The sequence below is a fragment of the Eumetopias jubatus genome, unplaced genomic scaffold, assembly GCF_037043125.1.
Source record: "Eumetopias jubatus isolate StellerSeaLion01/CBP00866 unplaced genomic scaffold, mEumJub1_p1.0 scaffold_8, whole genome shotgun sequence".
Lineage (NCBI taxonomy): Eukaryota > Metazoa > Chordata > Mammalia > Carnivora > Otariidae > Eumetopias > Eumetopias jubatus.
Window position 1 is genome coordinate 16503032 of NW_028274814.1, and position 21169 is coordinate 16524200.

Genomic DNA, 21169 nt, shown 5'->3' on the forward strand with positions numbered 1-21169 from the left:
TTAATGCCCCTATAAAAGAGACCGCAGAGAGCTTTCTAGCCCCTTGAGCCGTGTGAGGACACAGCAGAAAGACAGCCTTCCATGAACCAGGAAGTGGGCTCTCCTCAGACACTCAACCTGCCAAAAGCTTGATTCTGGACTTACCAGACTGCAGAACTATGAGAAACAGATGTTTGTTGTGTAAGCCCCCCAGTCTCTGGTAGTTTTGCTATAGGAGCCTGAACATTCTAGGACACATTTTCTAAAAGGGAGTTTAAAGCCTTGGCCCTGCCTATCTGTACAAAACTCTCTGTCTAGAAATACTCTGATGCTTGGTATCTTCTAACGCTCTCTTCCTCACTTGGTTCAGATGACACCTTGACTCTACATTAATCCTGGCTCTCTACAGAATAAGGGTCTTCCTCTGGGTGCTGATTAACTTACGCAGTACTTCTCCTCCTTTTCAATCACATACCCTCTCAGTGCTCGCTTTTTCATCTTCTTTGGAATGGAATCTGACACCTACATGGCATTTGGGAAATTTCAATTCACTCTTGAGTCAAATAAGTGTGCTTCTCCAGGATTAATCTTAGCACTCCCTTCACATGGCTTTCTGATTCTGCAACTACATACTGAAGCCTCTGCAAGTTTAAGATCTCCTAAAAAGGAAATACCTCATTAAAAAAAAAAAAAATCTACACCAGCTTTTCACATTCATAATAAATATAGTAGCAGAGTTATTCAGTATCAGGTGATACTTTTCTTTCTTTTGGAAAATGTCACAAATCTGCACTATCACGTTCTTCTCATATATAAGTATTATCTTCTGTGAGTTCACTGAGCAGAACAGTGGCCCGAGAAAAGAATCAGCATGCCAGTACTCTGCAAATCTTCCTTACTCCATTTCTGTGAAATGGGATGATATGTCTTATTACTATCCCATATTTATATTAATTTTTGTGATTGTCAGGTCTTTGAAATTGAGAAAGCTTACTTAGACTTGAGACACAGAAGCAGTAAGATTTCCATTATCTAAGAATATCTGATGTATTCTCTATACTGCAAATATACCAGGAAGATTCTGCCTTCATGGGGCAATGCGGGATGTCTTTCTCTTTGTAAAACAATCATCAAAGCAATCACAATCTCTTTTAGATTAAGTACTTGCCAGTGACTTCTTTCCTTTCAAGCAGATTGTTTAATCATGGACTGCAATAAAATATTAGAGCATATATAATAACCTTATGTGCAGCCATTAGCGATTGCTAACTTTTTAAAGAAATGTATTGCAAAATTTTTAAAAGATGCAGACACAATTGGAAATGTGCTATAGCAGAAGATCAAAAAAAGTTTTTACATATGTATCTAGAAGAAAAACAGTTGGTCTCTGGATTTTAGCTATATCCATCACACATATTTGCTGATCATTCTCAATTATACCTTCCTCAGATAAGGGCTTTAATGTGAACATAGAGGGTATAATTGCTGGATATGCCTGCAATTTTTAATTTGGTACCAAAATGAGAAATCCACAAGACATGCTGTTGGTAGTCAATTCAATTTATAACCTAAGATTTTTCAGAACATTTATATCTTCAAAATCAATAGCGAAATCTGCTTTGTGGTCTAACTCTCCAAAACTCAAAGTATGGCCTGTGGTCTGGTCACACGTGCAACCCTTGAGAGGCACTGGGCTCGCTCACAATTTCTGAGTCACTTTGGACCATGGAGCTACACTCCTATGATCCATAAACCCTATTTTGAATATTCCCTTCTTCAAGTCATCCTGGTGCTTTTGAATCAAGGGAAAAAAAAAAAAAAAGAAATCACAGTTGAAGATCCTTTCCAAAAACATTTTCATGGTCTTAAGATGGGGAAGATGAAGCTCAAAATATTGCATGGGAATACGTGACAGAAACTCCATGTTTGGTTCAGTGTGTGAGAAAGGAATTTGGAACAGATTTCTGTAAGTTACGAACACGGTGACAGGGAGTCAGTTGATGAAACTGATCTTCATGAGGACCAATAATTCTCACCAAACACTGCTCAGGCCCTCCTCATTCCATAAGGTGCCCCCGAGGCTGCAAGAGCTCCAGGCCAGCATGGGAGGAATAGCCAGCAACAAGGTGAAAACACTTGCTGTTCATCCACTCTAGGGTCCCAGGGGCCACGGGACCCACCGAAGGCGGCTCTCACACTGTTGAATCATGAACGCGATTCAGCCTTACCTGAAAGTCTTGGGAGACCTTGTATTCCCAAAGGAATTACAAAAAGTAGCACACCAGTGACTGCTCTTAATCCCCACCCATCAGAAGAAGGCACCATTCTTCTTACATGGCCAAGTGGTTACATGTCCACATGAACAGAGAAAGTACAAGAAGAAAAGCCTAGCCGAAGTCAACATTCAGATCAAGAGGCGTCTGCCAACTGTTGAGTCCCTACTTATTTATCAGGAAATACAAACGGTTTCAAAACATCTTTATATCTTCAGGAGAAGAATATTAAAAAAAAAAAAAGAAAGAAAGCAATGACAACAACAAGAAACTTCGACTGGAAGAATTTTCCAGGTTTCCAGTCCCTCTATTATCTGTTCTTGTGTAGAGCCAGAAAAAAATACTGTCACCAAGTTAAGAGAATAACAGCCTTTGTTTATGTCTGAATGAATTTGTGCCAGAATAGTAAATATGCTATTGTCTTTTGTTTTTGTCTTCGGTGAAAGTGGGGTAGAAAGTCTAGACAATGGCAGAACCAGGGGGGCACATGCATAGGAATGCCATTCTGGGGGTTTGAAGTTTCACTGGGATACAAATTATTTTCACAGCCACTAACTATAGTCAGGGCTCTGGAGTAAAGTAATTCCCATTCTTGACATCCACTCTGGAAGCATCTAAGGGAAAAAGCACACATCGTCTTTCATGCTCATTGCTTGTATTAAGCAATATAAATCAAAATGCTTATTCCCAAGAGATAAGAAAGACCTTGTCACAATGCCCGGCACAGAGTAGCCCCTCTATCACCATTTGGTTTCTTTCTTCCTTATTTCTGTTTAACTCCATCAGGCAAAAATATTTTCCCTAAAAGAGACACAACAATGTTCAAAAATGCCATTTCGAGGGCCAGGATAAACAAACTTTGCAGAGAAGTTTCAGATGTAGGCTTTTGTTTCCAGAACTAGAGGTAGTGCCAAGGAGTGACTTATGGGACTTCAGTCCCCAATAATCTCCATCAATCCTCAGAACCCCATCAGAATAAATAAACTCTTCAAATAAAAGCAGCCATATTGTTATGAAATCTAGCTTCGGGAGAAGTCTCCTTCCCGCCAGGTTGAAACCCTGAAGGCACTCTCATCGATACTGGGGTGCTGCCACTGTCCAAAATCATTACCTAATCAAAGTACCATTTACTTTTCCTTCTATTAGAGGAAGCAAAGCCAAGTAGAAAGAATAAAGCTTGGCAGCTGGGCAGGCCTGGGTTTAAATACCAGCCCCTTTATTCATTAATGGAAGAGTTTAGGGAAATACTAAACCTAAATCTGAAATTGCCGTCATGCAAAAGGCACTGAGATTACCCAGTGAACCTGGAGACACAAATCTCAGTACGCTGATGTCAAGACCAGGCAAGATGATCTCCATACAGCGCCCGGCACATGTTAGCACCAAGTGATTGCCCAGTACACAGCTCCCTGCACCAGCACTAGCCTCCCTCCTTTGTTGTACTGATGCAAAATCCCTGACATTATGGGATCTCCTCTGTTAAGGTAGAAAAAGAGAAAAAATGGCTGAAAAACAACATCACGGCTATAACAACTGGGATTATATTTTGAGGAGTGTTCATACATCCCCAAGCAAAGGGATTTTCTATTTTACGAATGATTTGGAAAATTCAGCATCCTGTATAGAGATCGCGGAGTTCTAGGAATGTGTGTTCTCCCCTTTCAATCTCAGGGAGCTACCAGTTCTGGGCAGAGAGTAAACACCTCTGCTTCTGTTCAGCTCTCTTTTCTTTATGCTGCACCCCAGCTAAAGAGCGCTCAGGGAAGAATTATGTTACCCTCTCCGAGTTGCTATAACAACACTGTTGCCAAAATAGCAGGCACTCTGCAGGAGTCAGAATAGCCTCTTACAGATATTATATGACTTCTGCTCCTGGCACCTCCTCTGTTGCCTGTTAAGGGGCCTGGTTGGGGCAGCCAGGGACCACCAGAGTCACATACTAGCTAAGGAGATGGAGAGGGGCTTTGAAAATTGCTGGGCCTTTCACATCCACAGAATCCCAAGGGCCTGGGTTTCAGATCTTCTGAAGATTCCTCTCACTATGCGGGAACAAAATGATGCCTTGATACTATTTGGAGAACGATGTAGTGTCTGTTTCATGAAGTTGAGTTCTTTTCCTAAATAATGAGTATTTCAGGGCAGTAAAAAGAATCTTGTCTGGTTCTGAAAACGTATAAACCTGCTACCTGGGAGAAAATAGGAACTAAACCTTCAGATCAAGAGAGGATATTCAAACAGACGATGGCCAGACCACGGATGACCATAGAACACCGACCTCCAAACTCTACGGCAACCAGTCCAGGGAGCCAGAATGCAACCTGGGCAGCAATCAGCCCAGAAAGGGCAGGAATTGATGAACAACTGACAGATTTCCTATTTTTCGTCTCTGGGTCCAACTCAGTATAAGCCAAATATGCTCCCCAAATCGATCACATAAGATGCTCTGCTTCTAATTAGCCCGTCTCCAGCTCCTCTATGCCAACAACTTCCCATGAAAGCATATCTGAAGACGTCTCTCTTTTATAAAGACGTGTTTATTTGAAAGAGAAAGAGAGAGAGAGAGAGAGAAACGAGCACACGCGTGTGCGCATGCGCAAAAGTGGGGGGAGGGCAGAGGAACGGAATCCTCGGGCAGAGGAACGGAATCCTCAAGCAGACTCCCTGCTGAGCGCAGAGCCCTAAGCGGGGCTGGATCTCACGACCCTGAGATCGTGACCCCCGCCGAAACCAAGAGTCAGAGGCTTAACTAACGGAGATACCCAGGTGCCCCATCCTCTTTTTTTTTAAGCGAGAAACTTTCCCACTCCCCTGCCTGCTTTTGAGCCTCTGCCAGAGGGAAGTGGTAGAAGCTGACTCTTGCTAGAGCAAACGAATAAATAGCCTACATTCTCACTTGGGTGTGGTTTTTTTTTTTTTTTTTTTTTTTTTGCTTATTTCCATAAGATTGACCTGTTTGTTTTTGTTAGACCCGGGGGACTAACAGGATCATATTTTATGATTTGCAATGCTAAGGACTATGGGAATTTAAGCAATATAATACCACCCTTGAGGCCTCTGGGCAACCTTACAGTCTGCCCAAAATGTGTCCTCAGCGAACTTCCATACTCATTAAACCCATCTCCAACTGTCCTCCGTCCACTTCGTAGCTCCAACCATAACACAGAATTGCTTACAGTCACAGAGTGAACGACCATTCCAGTTTGCCCAGAACTGTCTTGTTTTTAGCAATGAAAGCACTCTACCCGAGGAAAGCACTCAGCTCTGGGTAAAAGGGACAGTTGGTCACTCCATGAGACTCTCCAGCGTGCCCCAGCGTTCTAAGACTGGGCCACTGCGGATGCAATTCACTCTGCCAGGAATCTTCTTTCTCACTACCGACAGGAAATCAACCTGGTGAACTCCCCTCAACCTGCCAAGCCCCTGCCTCAATGCCTGCTCCCAGGCTAAGCCTCTTTGACAATGGCCCACCCTCAGGCCCAAGCAGGTGACCTCGCCCTCCTCCATGCCAGGCTCCAGCTCCCATATATCCTTGTACGTATCATGTAGCACAGAGCTGATGTGGTTACATAGCGACTTCCTTGCAGGCAGGTGCTGTATCGTGTTCCTCTTTGTGTCTCCTCACGATCATCACCATAGCAAGCCAGTGTTTGTCTGTTTCATGAATAAACGTACTCATGGCTGATTAAATGGCTTAGCTATTATGTATTTACCTATGTCATATAGTTATAATTATTGACTACTGAATTACTGAATATTAACTAATTATTTATTAATGAGTTAAATTGATCCTTACCAAAAAATCCAAAAGCTCTCGAGTGAACTGAAGGTGGAGCCTCTCCATACGCAAAAGTTGGGTGCCTCACAGAAAATACAGTCGTCAATCCAGTTCAGTTACCCAGATTATTTACCTACCTCAATCTGCGTGGTGTTGTCCTGCCCATCGTCCAGTAGCAGGTCTGTGAAACCTCTGGGCTCTGGGGAGTCTTGGCCCATGCTTGCTCGGTTAGAGTCAGCTGCCTTGAGAGAATCCAAGCTCCTTTTCCACCGGTGGCTGAATGCATGTGTGTCCACTTCCATTTCCTCATCTGCTTGCGGGAAGACCTGAGCAACTTGGTATTGCCCATCTGTTTGAACAAGAAATAAAATAATGAGTTACCACTTGTTATGAGTCATACACATGCTAACTAATAGAGCAGAACAATAATTTTGCCCAGTCATGAAGATAGGAAACTAACTCCTAACAGGCAAATCTGTTTAATTGTAATATTTTGAGTTGGGATGAACATCTCTGCGTAGAATGCAATTTTAAAACACACCATAAGCCGTGGCAATGGTTAATGTGCAGATCCAGCAGAGTCCCTGAAACAGATGTGCAGCCCTAAAGCAACGCATTTTTATTCTTTCCCCTCCCCGCCCTCCAAACACACACTTCATAAACATTGTCTAGTTGTTCGGAGAAAATAAGCTACAATCCAAACAAAGGAATGAAACCTAGTGACTCTTAGCACATTTGAAAAAAAAATAAGTCAGACGTTATTAACTTGTGAGTGTATATTCCCCTCACACAAGTTCTGCTGGGCAGCAGAGAGGTAACAATGTATTTGAATGTGTTAAATAATATATGGAATGATCTTTGTGTAAATGTGCTAACTGCCTTGTAGCTCACCAGTCAGATTTGGTTCATGGCCTACCTCATTTAATAAGTAACACCTTCAGGAAGCATCACAAAGGCTCTTGTTCATTTGTGCAGTTCTCACCTTGGACTCTTGGCAGGGTGGTGAAGGATGACAGTGATAGGCACTTAGAGAATGGATGGGAAAGCAAAGAGACCAAATCACAAAGGTATTTTAAAGCCATCAGCAGGGACTGGCCTTGCTGACCCAGCTCATCCTACTACTACAGGAGGGAAAATAAGATGTAATCATTACTCCCAGTCTTTCATTTCAGTAGGTCAGTAGGAGGAGGTGTATCACAAGTATGGGAAATTCAGTTTCTGACCAAGAAGAACAGCCTTCTTCTATGCAACTATTACCCAAAGATATGAATTGACAGCCTTTATAACTAGCAGGATACAGGTTCAAAAAAGGGCTAAGAGAGCAGTGATTTAATTATAGCTGTGATGTTGAAGCTTGCCTTCAATAGGAGAACATTCCAAGAAACGAAAATGTATTTAATGTGACTTATAATACCATTGTATCAGCTACTTAGAACTCTAATAACTAAATTAAGGTTACCACTACTAATCACACACAAATGGTCTAAAATATTTCCCTTTCCGCATCGGGCTTCCTGTTCCTTGGGAGCCTGCTTCTCCCTCTGCCTCTCTCTTTCTCTCTCTGTCTCTCATGAATAAATAAATAAAATCTTTAAAAAAAAAGGGGGCACCTGGGTGGCTCAGATGGTTGAGCGTCTACCTTTGGCTCAGGTCATGATCCCGGGGTCCTGGGATCGAGTCCCGCATCGGGCTCCCTGTTTCTTGGGAGCCTCCTTCTCCTTTTGCCCCCCTCTCTCTCTCTGTGTCTCTCATGAATAAATAAATAAAATCTTAAAAAAATAAAAAAATAAAAAATAATTTCCTTTTCAACTCAGAAAGGTGCTAATAATTCTTCTAGACAGGAAGGATATCCTTTCGTTTCACCATGAACTTAAAAGGTCTCTCACTGCTTCATGCCTTGACAGATACAGCCCAGAGAAAAATAGCACCATAGTATTGGTGATCTAGACTTTAACTTGGGCTCACAGAATATTAGAGCTTAAATGAACCATGAAGACAGAAAAAGCCAAGAGCTCCACAAAGAAAGACCCAAGAGCCAGAGAAATGTTAGCACCATGCACAATTCACAGAATTGTTGTAAGGCTGAAAAATCTCATGTTACATAAAGGGTTGATTATGTTCCCCCCTGACACACACAGTAAATGTTCAATAATTATGTCTAATGAGGATCACCATCACTATAGAAAAGTGTTTCTTTTTTAATGCTGTTGTCCCACTGGCCGTTGAATGGTGCTGAATAAATGTCTGTTGACTGACGGATGGATAAATGAACGGTTGACAGTCTCTGTGGGGCAAGAGTGATTGGACCAGTCAGAATTAATGGAAGAAATATGGTACGAGGATTCAAAAGACTGGGGGTGGAATTTTTTGTTAGGTTTCCTGGATATGGGGTCTAACATAATTTACAAAATTCTGTGCTTTGGTTGCCCTATATTTTAAACGGGAATGAAAATATCTCACCTGCAAAAGCAGACAGCTTTTTCTGAGGATATGTCAGGCTCTAAGACCTATGAGTCTAGGCAAAGCTACATAAAACAATTTTATTTGCTTTATTTATATATCCTGCCTCATTACCAAAAATATATGAGGCAGCTTACAACAAAAGTAAGCTATAAAGTTTTATAATAATCAGATAAGACCTGCTAGCCCAACAGTTAGGTTAACTTTAAAGGTGTGCATTTGTCCTGCACTAAGGGTGGTGACCCTCTGAATACAAATAATCATATCAGAACCACTGAAAATCTATACAGAATTCTTGTTAGAATGTCAATCTAGGTACGAAATGTAGCCAGTATAATGCAGTTAATAGATTAGATGCTCCTGGATTTAAAAATGGTTTTTAAAAAGAATCACACAAAGGAAACAGCAGAGGTTTGTCATTCCTCTAAAACGTAAATCAGGAAGTCTACCTAAAACTTCAAAGAAGTAATCTTTATTAAAATCTTCAAAACAGAATTTTCAAAACAACTCTGGGTTTCTTAGAAACAGTCCATGCTGCTGGATATTAACTGCCTGATATTCCCCCTGCCCTAAAAAAAAGCAGTGTTGTATAATTTTTTTCTCTCTTGCTTCATGGTCACATTAACAGCAATTACAGCTGTTGATTGGTTTGCTTCCATTATGGACATGCTTGCTCCTCCTAGAATTTGCTACCTTCAACTTTATAAACCTGTCTCTTGATTACTTGCTGGTTCTCATATTTACAAAGAGTAAACAGGATCTAAGGAAGGAACTGAGGGGTTTTTTAATAAGAAAATTTGTGAGCTTTAAGGCTTGGCTTCTGTGAGTTTTCTTTTGGTCGCTAGTTTAGATCTAATTATTTTTCTCTGGTTGTGTTATGAATAATAAGAGGAAACATTCCTATATGCTCATAATTCAGTACTCCATGGTTCATCAAGACTGGAGCATGAAATTGGCTTAGATTTTGATCCCATTTCAGAATGATTTTTAGACAAGATAAAACAAGTCAAGAATGAATGTTTTACAGAAATAAAGACTGAGAAAAATTGGCAAAACCACAGCATGGTTATCTACATTGTAAATTATTCCTATGCACTTCATGTGCTTTCAAACTCATAAAAATATTTTAAATTATTCTTTAAATCACCACCAAAACGAATTACTCAGAAGCAAGCTAAAGGGTTATAAGTAATATAATTTTTCCCTTCCCAGCTGTAGTGAAAACAAAAGCAACAGGAGGGACCTTTGAGTAGTCTGGCTGAACAGATTGTTTGCTTTCTGTCCACTGTATGTTAATTAAACCACTGATGGAAAACTTTCAAAGATAATTTTCTCCAACATATTTTGCTGTAGTTGTTAATCACATAGCTCATGGAAATATTAAATATATCTAAAGACTCCCGTTTGAATATGGTAGAAAGCTCACAGACATATTTCTGTATATATGTAATATATAAATTGTTCTTACACATTCTTGAGATATTTTATTCGCTTAAAAGAGCAGATACACTATTACTGAAGAAGGTACTTCATTACATTCTAAATAGAACATTGTTATGAAACCCAATAATGTCTAGTTAATCTGAGAGTAAAAATAAGAAACTCATGTGTATCCTCATATTATTCTTTGCAAACCTTGCAAGTCTCTTTTGTGCCATTATATACTGTAAAGTAATTTAAAATAAAAAAAAAAAAAACTGTGCTGGGCATGTTCATATTTGTGTCTTATCTGAATGATTTTATTAAAATAGCTTACATTTAACCAATAGTTACATGTTTAACCATTGTTATATGTTGAAACCATCTTTAACAGTATTTCTTGTGTCTTGCATACAAATCATACACACGATACATGCCAAACCACCAAGAAATGTACATAAATTGACATGCATCTTATGTAATTGGGACCCATCTGTATACCTTTTGACAAGCATTTTGGTCTATACTTTACAAGTGAACCAAATCACCCCTGTGAGTCCTCTGCAGAAACATTAAGACTGTTCACTGCAAACAGATTTTGCTGGCTAGATTAATCTGAGAATAGATGAGAATAGATGAAATGATCTGGTTGAGGTAGGCTCCTAAATGTGGCTTTGCATCCTAATCTATTGTGGAAGTGAAGATGAAATTTTATACAAATGGTTATATCCTTGGTTATGTCCAATAATGAAATGACTACACAGTGGATTTGAGGTTTTGTCTGACAGCATCAGAGTAAGATAGCTCCAGAAAAGAAACCATACGGAGTGTTCTGTTGAGAGATAGTAAAGGGTTTCAGTAGGCCTAGATGTCACAGTCTTTTTAAACTTCCCACGTGATTATTTGAGCCCCATTGTTTGAGAACCACTGCCCTGTGCTCTAGCCCCAATGTTGACCCATGCCTTAGGGCATGTCCTCATCATCTCTTGCCTCCTATCTGATCTTTTTGTCTTCAAACTCTTCCTTCTCCAATCTTTTTTCCATCTGCTACCAGAGATACCTTTCAAAGTTATTTACTTCTCTCTTCTGATTAAAACCTCTAATGGCTCCTTACCACCCATCTCCTTTACCACCGATAAACACTCCATGCTCTTGTTCCAACCACTCTTCCCTCTCTTTGCAGCCCCACCCCATCATGCCCCACGCTCCCATCATGTAGAATTTCTCAATTATCTCTTTACTTGCCATGACCTTTGCGTGGAGGAAAACTCTTTTTCACCCCAGACTCTGGGAAATCTCACAATTCCTTAAAGATCTAGCTCAAATATTCTCTTGTTAAATGAAGTTACCCTTTACTCCCCTGGGAGAGCTAATTGAGGTTTTTGTCATAATCCAATACTTCTCTTTACCTAACTCTTTAAACACTCTTCTGCCTATCTCCACTTGAATGTACGATTTTGCAGAAAAGAGTTAACTCAGCAGGCCCTTCACTAGGTTGGCCCTTGGCTAAGCGTCTGGAAAACTTAGATTTAGGGAATTTTCCTGCTATTCTCTAACAGATAAGAGTGGCTCACTATGGCTAAACTGTTTGAGCAAACAATATGGTTTATGCTGAACACGTGCCTTCCTTCTGGGAGTCTGGACTCTTGGTACCTGCTAGATAGAAGGTGGTTATGTGAACAGCTCCCAGTAAAAACACTGGCTGCTGAGTTTCTAACGAACTTCCCTGGTTGATAATATTTTATCTGCATCATCACGGCTTGTTGCTGGAAAAATTAAATGTGTCCTATGTGCTCCGGCTGGAGAGGACTCTTGGAAACTTGCCCTAGTTTCTCCCAGACATTGCCCCAAGTGTCTTTTCTCTTCGTGGATTTTGGTTTGTATCTTTTTGCTGTAATAAATCATAGCCATGAGCACAACTATATGCTGAGTTGTCTGAGTCCTCCTAGCATATCACCAAACCTGGGGCCGGCGTAGGAAGACTCCTGACACACAGATATTTCAGATCTGAGACTCTATCTTATTTACATCTTTTGTCGCATCATTATAAGCATGGGCATTGACATATAGTAGTATCTAAAATCTTCTGAATAACAAATGAATGAATAAGCGAATGAATGATTGACCAAGTTGCTGCTCATCTGAGACATAGTCTTAAAAGATTATGTGCGTAATCTCTTATCTAACTTAAGATTTTAACCACCTTCCTGAGTAGCCAGATAAAAGGGTGGAAGAAAGAGAAAACTATGGGAAAACAAATCTACAACAGCTTTTATTTATCTGACATGAGTTTGACTCAAAAATAGCTCACTGGCCAGTTGGGTGATGTTCAGCAACATTTATGGTTGCAGTTTATCATCTTGGTTCTTTTTGGTTAACGAAGTCCGTAAGAAACTCAACACATGTCTTTGAAGAATGCAGGCATGGCCCAGTGAGTTTGAAAAGTTATGAAGTAGATGAAACAAGGACAATTTTAACTTAAAATAGGTGGAGAATTACTCTACAAGTGTGAAGCATTAATAGTTTTCTAATTTTACTATTAAATAAAATAATCAAACTTTTAAATTTTATACAGAAAGATGGAATCCTATGGAAAACATTCTTAGCTTTACGAACAATCATGAATGAGATTTAAGACAAGTTTAAGGCAGTGCCACATATTTACTAAAGTATTAAAAATAAATACAAAGAATAAAACTTTGTTAACAGTTATAAAAGAGGTGTTTATGCATGGATTATGAATTCATAATAATCATACTAATATTGATAATAAAAACTAAACTAAATTTGGGGTTAATTAAATATGATGCACTGTTCTAAACATCTGCATACATTAATGTGTTTGGCATGTACTATTATTAAATTGTCTTACATAAGAGAAAATCGATGCATTATGAGGTGGTAAGTGATAGACTAGGAAAGTAACCAGAGCTGGATCCAGAGGCTTGGTAGATATCTGCCTCTGATTAATCTTTTTGGGGGGTCAATTTAGCTATCTGTCACAAACCTTGATGACATGACACAAAGAAACAAGCTAAAAGGGAAAAAAATAAATTAGACAAAATGTGCTATTGAAAATAGCAAAAATCTGGAAAAAATCTAGCATGTGAAAGCAGAAAAGGAATACAATAGCCCATCAAGTTGACTGTCGATAGGAGGAAATGAAATAATGCTAATGTACAAACAGAGCAGAAAGTAACAGCACATTAATATTGATTATATTTTTTATTATATCTTGAAATGGGAAGTGCTTGAAAATAAATCATTGACCTTTTTTGTTGAGGATTTTCTGTTAACTACCTAATAGAAATTTGAAAGAAAAACTGAATTCCTTCAAGTAGATTTCACATGTTTTACTGGGATGATAACCTCCTGTTTCATAATAAAAAAGATGATTATCAAAGAACTCAGACCATCTGCTGATTTTTCAGATAAATCTGTCAGACTTAGAGAATAAACTCATTTCCATATGAACCTGTCTACAGGTTATAATAATCTACAAATAATCTATAAAGAGAGGAAATAGCATTTAATTAAATCTGAGAATCTATCGTTTAATAAGGTGTGTGAGATCTTCTGTAGAAAAGTTGCGTGAACCCAAAATCCACATGGAAATTTTAGGTATGCTATCTGTAAAATGAAAGGGGGCAGTTTTATAGCCTTTATGGTCCCTCCCAGCTATAAAAGTCTATCACTTACATATTTTAGGCTATTTGGAATCCTGTTAAATATTCAACATTTATTTTCAGGTTTACTCTTTAATTTGTGAAAATTCAAATAGTATGAGACTTTAGAGTCTCCACAGCACAGCAAAAAAGTAAAGCTATTTGGTAAAAATACCTTAACACTTCTATTTATCATTAGCTATCCTAAACTACCCTTGCTGCCTGTATTCAGAATGCCTGTGTGTTTTTTTTAAGTTTTTATTTAAATTCTAGTTAGTTAACATATAGTGTAATATTGGTTTCAGGAGTAGAATTTAGTGACTCATCACTTACATATAACACCCCCAATGCATGAAAAGTATAACTCTGCCTGCCAAGGGAGATGGAAAATTCTGTAAACAAGGACTAGTCATGGCCAATAGCTTCTCTGAAAAAAAAAAACTTGAATCTTTTGAGCCAGTCCAAGCCAGATGGAATCAATTGGCATAATGGTACCCAGTGTCAAACATTATGTCCAAATGCCTAGGGGCCCAAATCACTGAGGGTCTTCTATTAAATTATAGCTACCAGATGTCTGATAAACTCAGTCTCACACATACTGTCATCAGACCATATTCAGTTTGTGGGGTCAGACTCCACAATGGCCCAATGTTGAGCCCAGGCTGACTTAGCCAATGACCACAGATGACAGCCAATATATTCATTTCTATCAGACTGTTTTATAAATTTTATCTGATTTAAATCAAATCATACCATTATCAGAATGGCCCCAAATTTCTATAGGTTAAATGCCCTCTAGAGATTTGTATGAACTTGGACAAGTGGTCAATAACACCTGCAATTTCCTCATCACAAAATTATCTTTATTGTTTGTTTGTTTGTTTTTTAAGTTATAGCCCTAAGCTTATAAATATAAGGTTACTCTGGGCCTGCATTTTTATTAAAAGATGACTTTAGTTAGTGTAAAGCATTCCCTAGTCTTAGACTCAAACCCAGCAGTATTTTTCTGAAATTTGACTAACTGTTCGTAAAGCTCAACCTGAACAAATCAAGAGATTAACTGCACCTCCATTCCTTACTTGCCCCCAAATAATGAGCAATGCTTTCCATACACTCCAATGACTAAGGAACAAACTTAGATCTGGGCTCAGCCCTAAGGTGTGGTCTGTTCCCATTAGCTAGCCAGATATTAGTTGTTAAATGTTGAATACCATTCCTAGATAAAAATGAAAAGTACAACCACAAAATCTATACTTTTGAGTTCCCTGCTTTGTGCTAGGGTTGAAAATATAGGGTAAACAAAATACAGTCTCAAGAGACTCAACTTTGAGGCTCAGTCATTACACGAAACACACAAACACAATAGAAAGCCATTTAAAAATGTCAGGCAGGGGCGCCTGGGTGGCTCCGTCCTTAAGCGTCGGCCTTTGGCTCAGGTCATGGTTCCAGGGTCCTGGGATCAAGCCCCCCCTTAGGCTCCCTGCTCAGCGGGAAGCCTGCTTCTCCCTCTCCCACTCCCCCTGCTTGTGTTCCCTCTCTCACTGTGTCTGTCTCTGTCAAATAAATAAAATCTTAAAAAATATATATATAAAAAAATTAAAATGTCAGGCAGGAAAATAAAAAGTCCTATTTTAGTTTTATATAAATTTAAAGACCAGCAGAACATCAAGATTAATGTTATGTGCACTTCTATTCAATTTTTTGATCTACAAAATGACAGTCATGTATGGTTTATTTGAATATATACAAATATATCTAACCTAATAAACTTTTTAAAGATCAGTCCTCAATTTAAAAAAAAAAGGACAAATGTCATAAGTAGATAACCCACAGCAAAGAAAATATAAATACTAATAAATATGTTAAAGTATTTCACATTATAAAAAGTCAGAGAAATTCAACATAATTCTTTCATATATTAAGTTCACAAAGATTTATTGTAAAACCGTACTTGCTGGTTTTTGATAGAGAATTGTTTTGAAGCAAGTATTGTACTCTCTAATATCGGTAGGTAGATTCAAATTTTAATAAAAATTTCATATTGGCAAATTTACAATCTGTAGCAAAAGTCTTCCACGATTTGATACTGTGGAAATATTCTGACATGCACTAAAAGATTTATGAATAAGTATAAAAAACTGTAATATGATTTGAACTAGGTAAAAGAAAAAACATACATATATACAAATACACGAAAGCAAAAAAAGAGAAAGAAGTACATTATAGTATTATCAGTGTTTTTTTCTATGTTATACAGGATGGAAGCAGCTAGGGTTTTTTTATCTGTTCTCATGGCATATCTTTATTTTACACATCTTCTACAATGTTTTACTTCTTTTTAAAAGATTTTTTAAATTTATTTTGAGAGAGAGAGAGAATTCATGCACACTTGAGTGGGGATGGGGTAGAGAGGAGGGAGAGGGCGACTCCCCGCTGAAGGCAGAGCCCAACACAGGGCTCAGTCTCACGACCCTGAGATCATGATCTGAGCTGAAATCAAGAGTCAGAGGCTTAACTGACTCAGCCACCCAGGCGCTCCAAACAAAGCTGTTTTGTTTTGTTCGTTTGTGTTCGTTTGTTTGTTTGTTTTTAAGTAGGCTCCACACCCAGTGTGGATTCCAACATGGGGCTTGAACTCACAACCCTGATCGATCGATACCTGAGCTGATATCAAGAGTCAGATGCTTAAGCCGTCCAGGGACCCCAACAGTGTTTCACTTCTATAGCGAGGGGAAAAAAAAAAAAAACATCTAAGTCTCTACTTTCTGATGTTCAAATCCAAATATTCTGACTTGGTGAAGTCTTTCATCACCACCAACATATAATTTTCCCAGGCAGAGTTATTTTAAAATGATCTCATAGAACTTTACTCAAACCTATTGCAGTTTTTTTCTCATAATTATTGATTTAATGCCATTTCTATACAAACGGCCATGAGCTTGTCCAGGAGAGTTTGTGCTCATTTCTGTTACTCTAATAAATGTTCAGTAAAACTGCCCAGGGTGTTCAGTCTGTTTGTCCCCCTGGGACATGTCAGGACATGGTTGGGGTGGTGACTTGGTGTTTTCCATCATGACAGGTCTTAAAATAATCTCACTTTTCTGCTTAAATTCTTAGCCTTGAATACTTAGGTATGTTGCGTCATTTCTTTCAAAAACTAGAAGCATCCATGCCAATTTCTATGAAATTTCCTATACTTTTCTAACCTATAAAAAGCTATATATGAACTTCATCAAATAAAATATGAGTGTTACAACACTCTAACTCCAAAATCTTTTAAAATATTTAGATAAATTAATACAGTAAGAAAAAAGAATTTTTCCATTTATTCTATTTCTCACATTTGATTCATAAATTTAATGAAATATACCTTCATACGACCTTAGAACCACAAAGCAATGGGCAAAACTACATAGCTTTGATATCTCCAAATAACTTTACAGAAAAGTTCTTTCATGTTTTTTTTAAAGATTTATTTATTTATTTACTTGACAGAGAGAAACACAGCGAGAGAGGGAACACAAGTGGGGGAGTGGGAGAGGGAGAAGCAGGCTTCCCGCGGAGCGGGGAGCCCAATGCGGGGCACCCGATGCGGGGCAGAAAAGTTCTTTCAAAAAAAGTCACAGGAAAAAGACTTATGCTTCTGAATATCAAAGACATTGTGAAGTAAGGATTCATAAATATTAGTTACAGCATAAACCATATAATTCTTTAAACAAAACCGATACTTTGTTATTTATGCTTAAATATGGAATACTTTATATACAAAGATGTCATTTCCTTCATTAAGTAGTTTTTGAGTATTTACTAGCTGATGACTTACATAATTCATCCATTTACCCAGGTCCCTCCCCTTATGATTAACTCAAACTAGTATTAGGGGTGAAATATTGAGATAGAAAAAAGTATATTCCAAACAGCCTCTATCACAAGAATGGGAACCTTTAAGCCAAAAATTGAGAAAATGATGGGAAATAGAAAGTTTGAACATTAGTGTAGTTTTTTTTTAATTATGTTATGTTGATCACCATACATTACATCATTAGTTTTTGATGTAGTGTTCCATGATTCATTGTTTGTGCATAACACCCAGTGCTCCACGCAGAACGTGCCCTCTTTAATACCCATCACCAGGCTCACCCATCCCCCCACCCCCCGCCCCTCTAGAACCCTCAGTTTGTTTTAGTTAAGAAGTTTTGGTCTTTCACAAACTGTATCATACTTTTTTTTTTTTAAAGGTTTTATTTCTTTATTTGACAGAAAGAGATACAGCAAGAGAGGGAACAGAAGCAAGTGGAGTGGGAGAGGGAGAAACAGGCTTCCCGCTGAGCAGAGAGCCCGATGCGGGGCTCGATCCCAGGACCCTGGGATCATGACCTGAGCCGAAGGCAGATGCTTAACGACTGAGCCACCCAGGCGCCCCGCTTAAGGACTGAGCCACCCAGGCACCCCTGTATCATACTTTTAATACTATATTTTACTCCACTGAATTTGACAAGATTTTTTTCACTTTTGTTTGAAAAAGAGACATACTTAAATTTAAATTTCAACTGCCATTCACTCAAATGGCAGTTTTAAAATAAAGTTTTCAAGAATTTCTAAAATGTTATGAATGTCTGGATTTAGTCATTACTTTCCTAAATAACATTCCCTAATTAAATTGTGTGATTGCATATATTTATGCTGATTATGCAATTCAACTAACATTGTAAATAAACCACAATCAACAAAATTACATTAAAAAGGAAAGTAAGACAGTGAAAACTGTACTAAAATTAGACTTAAATTTCTATGCTATATTCCTAAAATATACAAACCACAGTTGAGGATTAAGCTACCAAAGTGAGATAGAATCTACAGTAACCTTTCAATTCGTTAGAGATTAGCAGCATTCTGAGACTTTTACAGTCCAATTGCTTCATTCCCCGTCTTCCCTTGAATTCACCTTTTAGTAAATACTTTTACCCATACAAACAAATTGCAGATAAACTGCAAAGGTCTCTGCTTTAAGTACTTGCTACAATATACATTTATGTAAAACCTCCCTTCCACCAGTGTGCCGACTTTAGTACAAAACCCAGAAAAAAATCTGAATTTTATAAGATAATTAAAAATCTAAAACTTCCAGGGGCGCCTGGCTCAGTCGGTTAAGCATCTGCCTTCGGCTCGGGTCATGATCCCAGGGTCCTGGGATGGAGCCCTGCATCGGGCTCACTGCCTCCTTCTGCCCCTCCCCTCGGCTTGTGCTCTCTCTTTCTCTCTCTCTCAAATAAATAAATAAAATAAAATAAAAAACCCGAAAACTTTCATTATTGGGCAACTCCTCTTTGCCAGAGTACTACCAAACATTATATTGTATATCTTCACTAGCGCTCAGAACAATACTAAGGTAAGAATTCCTTACTTACAAATAAGCAATATCTGAAAACATGGATTTAAGAAAACTTGTTCCAGTTTAAAAAAATCCATAAATGATAGACTTTACACAATTTCCTTATAGTGAGTATCTCCCCATTTTACAAAAAAAAAAATCATTTTTCATATAAAAGGGTGAATAACCCGAAGGGCTTTAAAATATTATTAAATTAAAATATTACCTTTCATCTAATATGGAAAATTAAATCATTAAACAGAAAATAGGAGAAAACTTAAAATACCTATTATTCTGTTCTAGGTGTAGGAGGCAGGGTTATCACCTCAGTGAATATCCTTCCTGGTGCTATTTCTCTGCATGTCTCCTCATGTCTTTGTCCAAAAATTGTGTGCACCTAAATGTGTACAGCTTATTTATTTCAGCACCATACACAAATATTTTCCCATGTTATTGGCTATATACATTTCATTAACAATTAATGCCTACATAAACTAATCCTCAACTGTTGAATTTTCAAGTTGATAGTAAAGCCTACATTTCTGTGAGCAGCCTCACTTCTTTTTCAGGAACAATTTCTGAAAGGGGGATTTGTACTCTGTTGCACTCAGACTGTTACCAGTTTAGCCACTCACCAGCACGACATGAAGATGGGTATCCTTTTTTTTTTTTTTGAGAGAGAGAGAAAGAGAGAGAGAGTGCACACATGCATGCGTGGGGTGACGAGGGACAGAGGGAGAGGGAGAGAATCTTAAGTGAGCTTAATGCTCAGCAGGGAGTCCAATGGGGGGGCGTGCTGTATCTAAAACCCCGAGATCATGACCTGAGTCTAAATCAAGAGTTGGACGTTTAATGGACTGAGACACCCAGGGGCCCCATGGTTTTCTATACTTTTCTTTTTAGCATATACCATTGGGAAACATACTTTGTAAGTGGAGAAACAAGCGTCTTCCCTTGAGAGGCTCTTTGTTAGAACATTATACTGTTGTTCTCTCCTGCTGCTATTGAAAAAATATGCACCTCTGTCAGACTCTGCCAATTATATCATAATAGCCTAGTGAATCTTCTGGAGAAATTGTCTTACCTACAGAAAGAAGTGTGCCATTCCTTTATCCCTCACCAGGAGATTTTTGTTTAACAGGCAAAATCCCTATTAAAGGACACATCAAATATTTTCTTTGATCCATTTCATCATCTATATTAGGCTATGGGATAAAATAATAGCATGTTACCTTTTGTACAGTAAGTTTTGAAACTTCATGAACATTTTTATAAATTCTACATTCTGTTAAGCATATCCTAGACATTTTTATGTTTAATCATTTGTACTCAGAGTAAGCCATAGTAAACTGGATTTATATTCACAGACATCTAAATATGGCATTAATAAGCCAAAACTAATTTGAAAATTTGTTAATATAAATATTTTACACCTTTATCAAAAGGGCTAAAAATAGGGGCACCTGGGCGGCTCAGTCGGTTGAGCATCTGCCTTTGGCTCAGGTCATGATCCCAACATCCTGGGGTTGAGCCCCGCATCAGGCTCCCTGCTCAGTGGAGAGCCTGCTTCTCCCTCTCCCTCTGCCTGCTTCTCTGCCTACTTGTGCTCTCTCTCTATCTCTGTCAAATAAATAAATAAAATCTTTAAAAAAAAAGGGCTAAAAATATTGGCTCAGAAAATAACAATCCTAAAAGCAATACAACACTAGACTTTAGCACTGAACAGGGAGAATATTAACATATTTTATCCTTTCCAAATTATATAATTTTGAGATGATGTCACATACTAAATTTTTCATTTTTAATATCTCTGTAGTATGGGTTAAAGTACGCTCGTCCTAAAATCCACTATAAGGTAAATATTCATTTTTGACATTTCAGATATAGCATTACACATTATTTCAGTCAATTCTCATGTATTATAAGTAACAGTAGTAGAATTATTTGATTTTGAGAGGAAAGTTTAGCTTTGATTTCTATAATTTACAAATGTTAAGGAGAAAAAAGTATGAATGATAGCACAAATGACAAAGTGGACAAAATATTAACATTTCGAATTTGGTTACAAGATATACAAGACTTATTTGCATTATTCTTGCATCGTTTCTTAAATTAAAATTATTTCCAAAAAAAAAGCAACCCCCTCAAACTCATGCCTTTATAGCAACGTTCATAGCAATATTACATTAGCCAAAAGGCAGAAATAATACAAATATTTATCAGCTGA

The 21169-nt window shown here is 38.1% G+C and overlaps 1 protein-coding gene across 1 annotated transcript in view; it reads right to left on the reverse strand.

Moving 5' to 3' along the window:
• Nucleotides 1–21169, reverse strand: part of PLXDC2 (plexin domain containing 2) — a 468788-nt gene that overhangs the window by 296481 nt on the left and 151138 nt on the right. The window contains exon 2 of the mRNA XM_028114162.2: nucleotides 6165–6376. Within this exon, the coding sequence (XP_027969963.1) occupies nucleotides 6165–6376 (212 nt within the window). The remainder of the gene's footprint in view (nucleotides 1–6164; nucleotides 6377–21169) is intronic.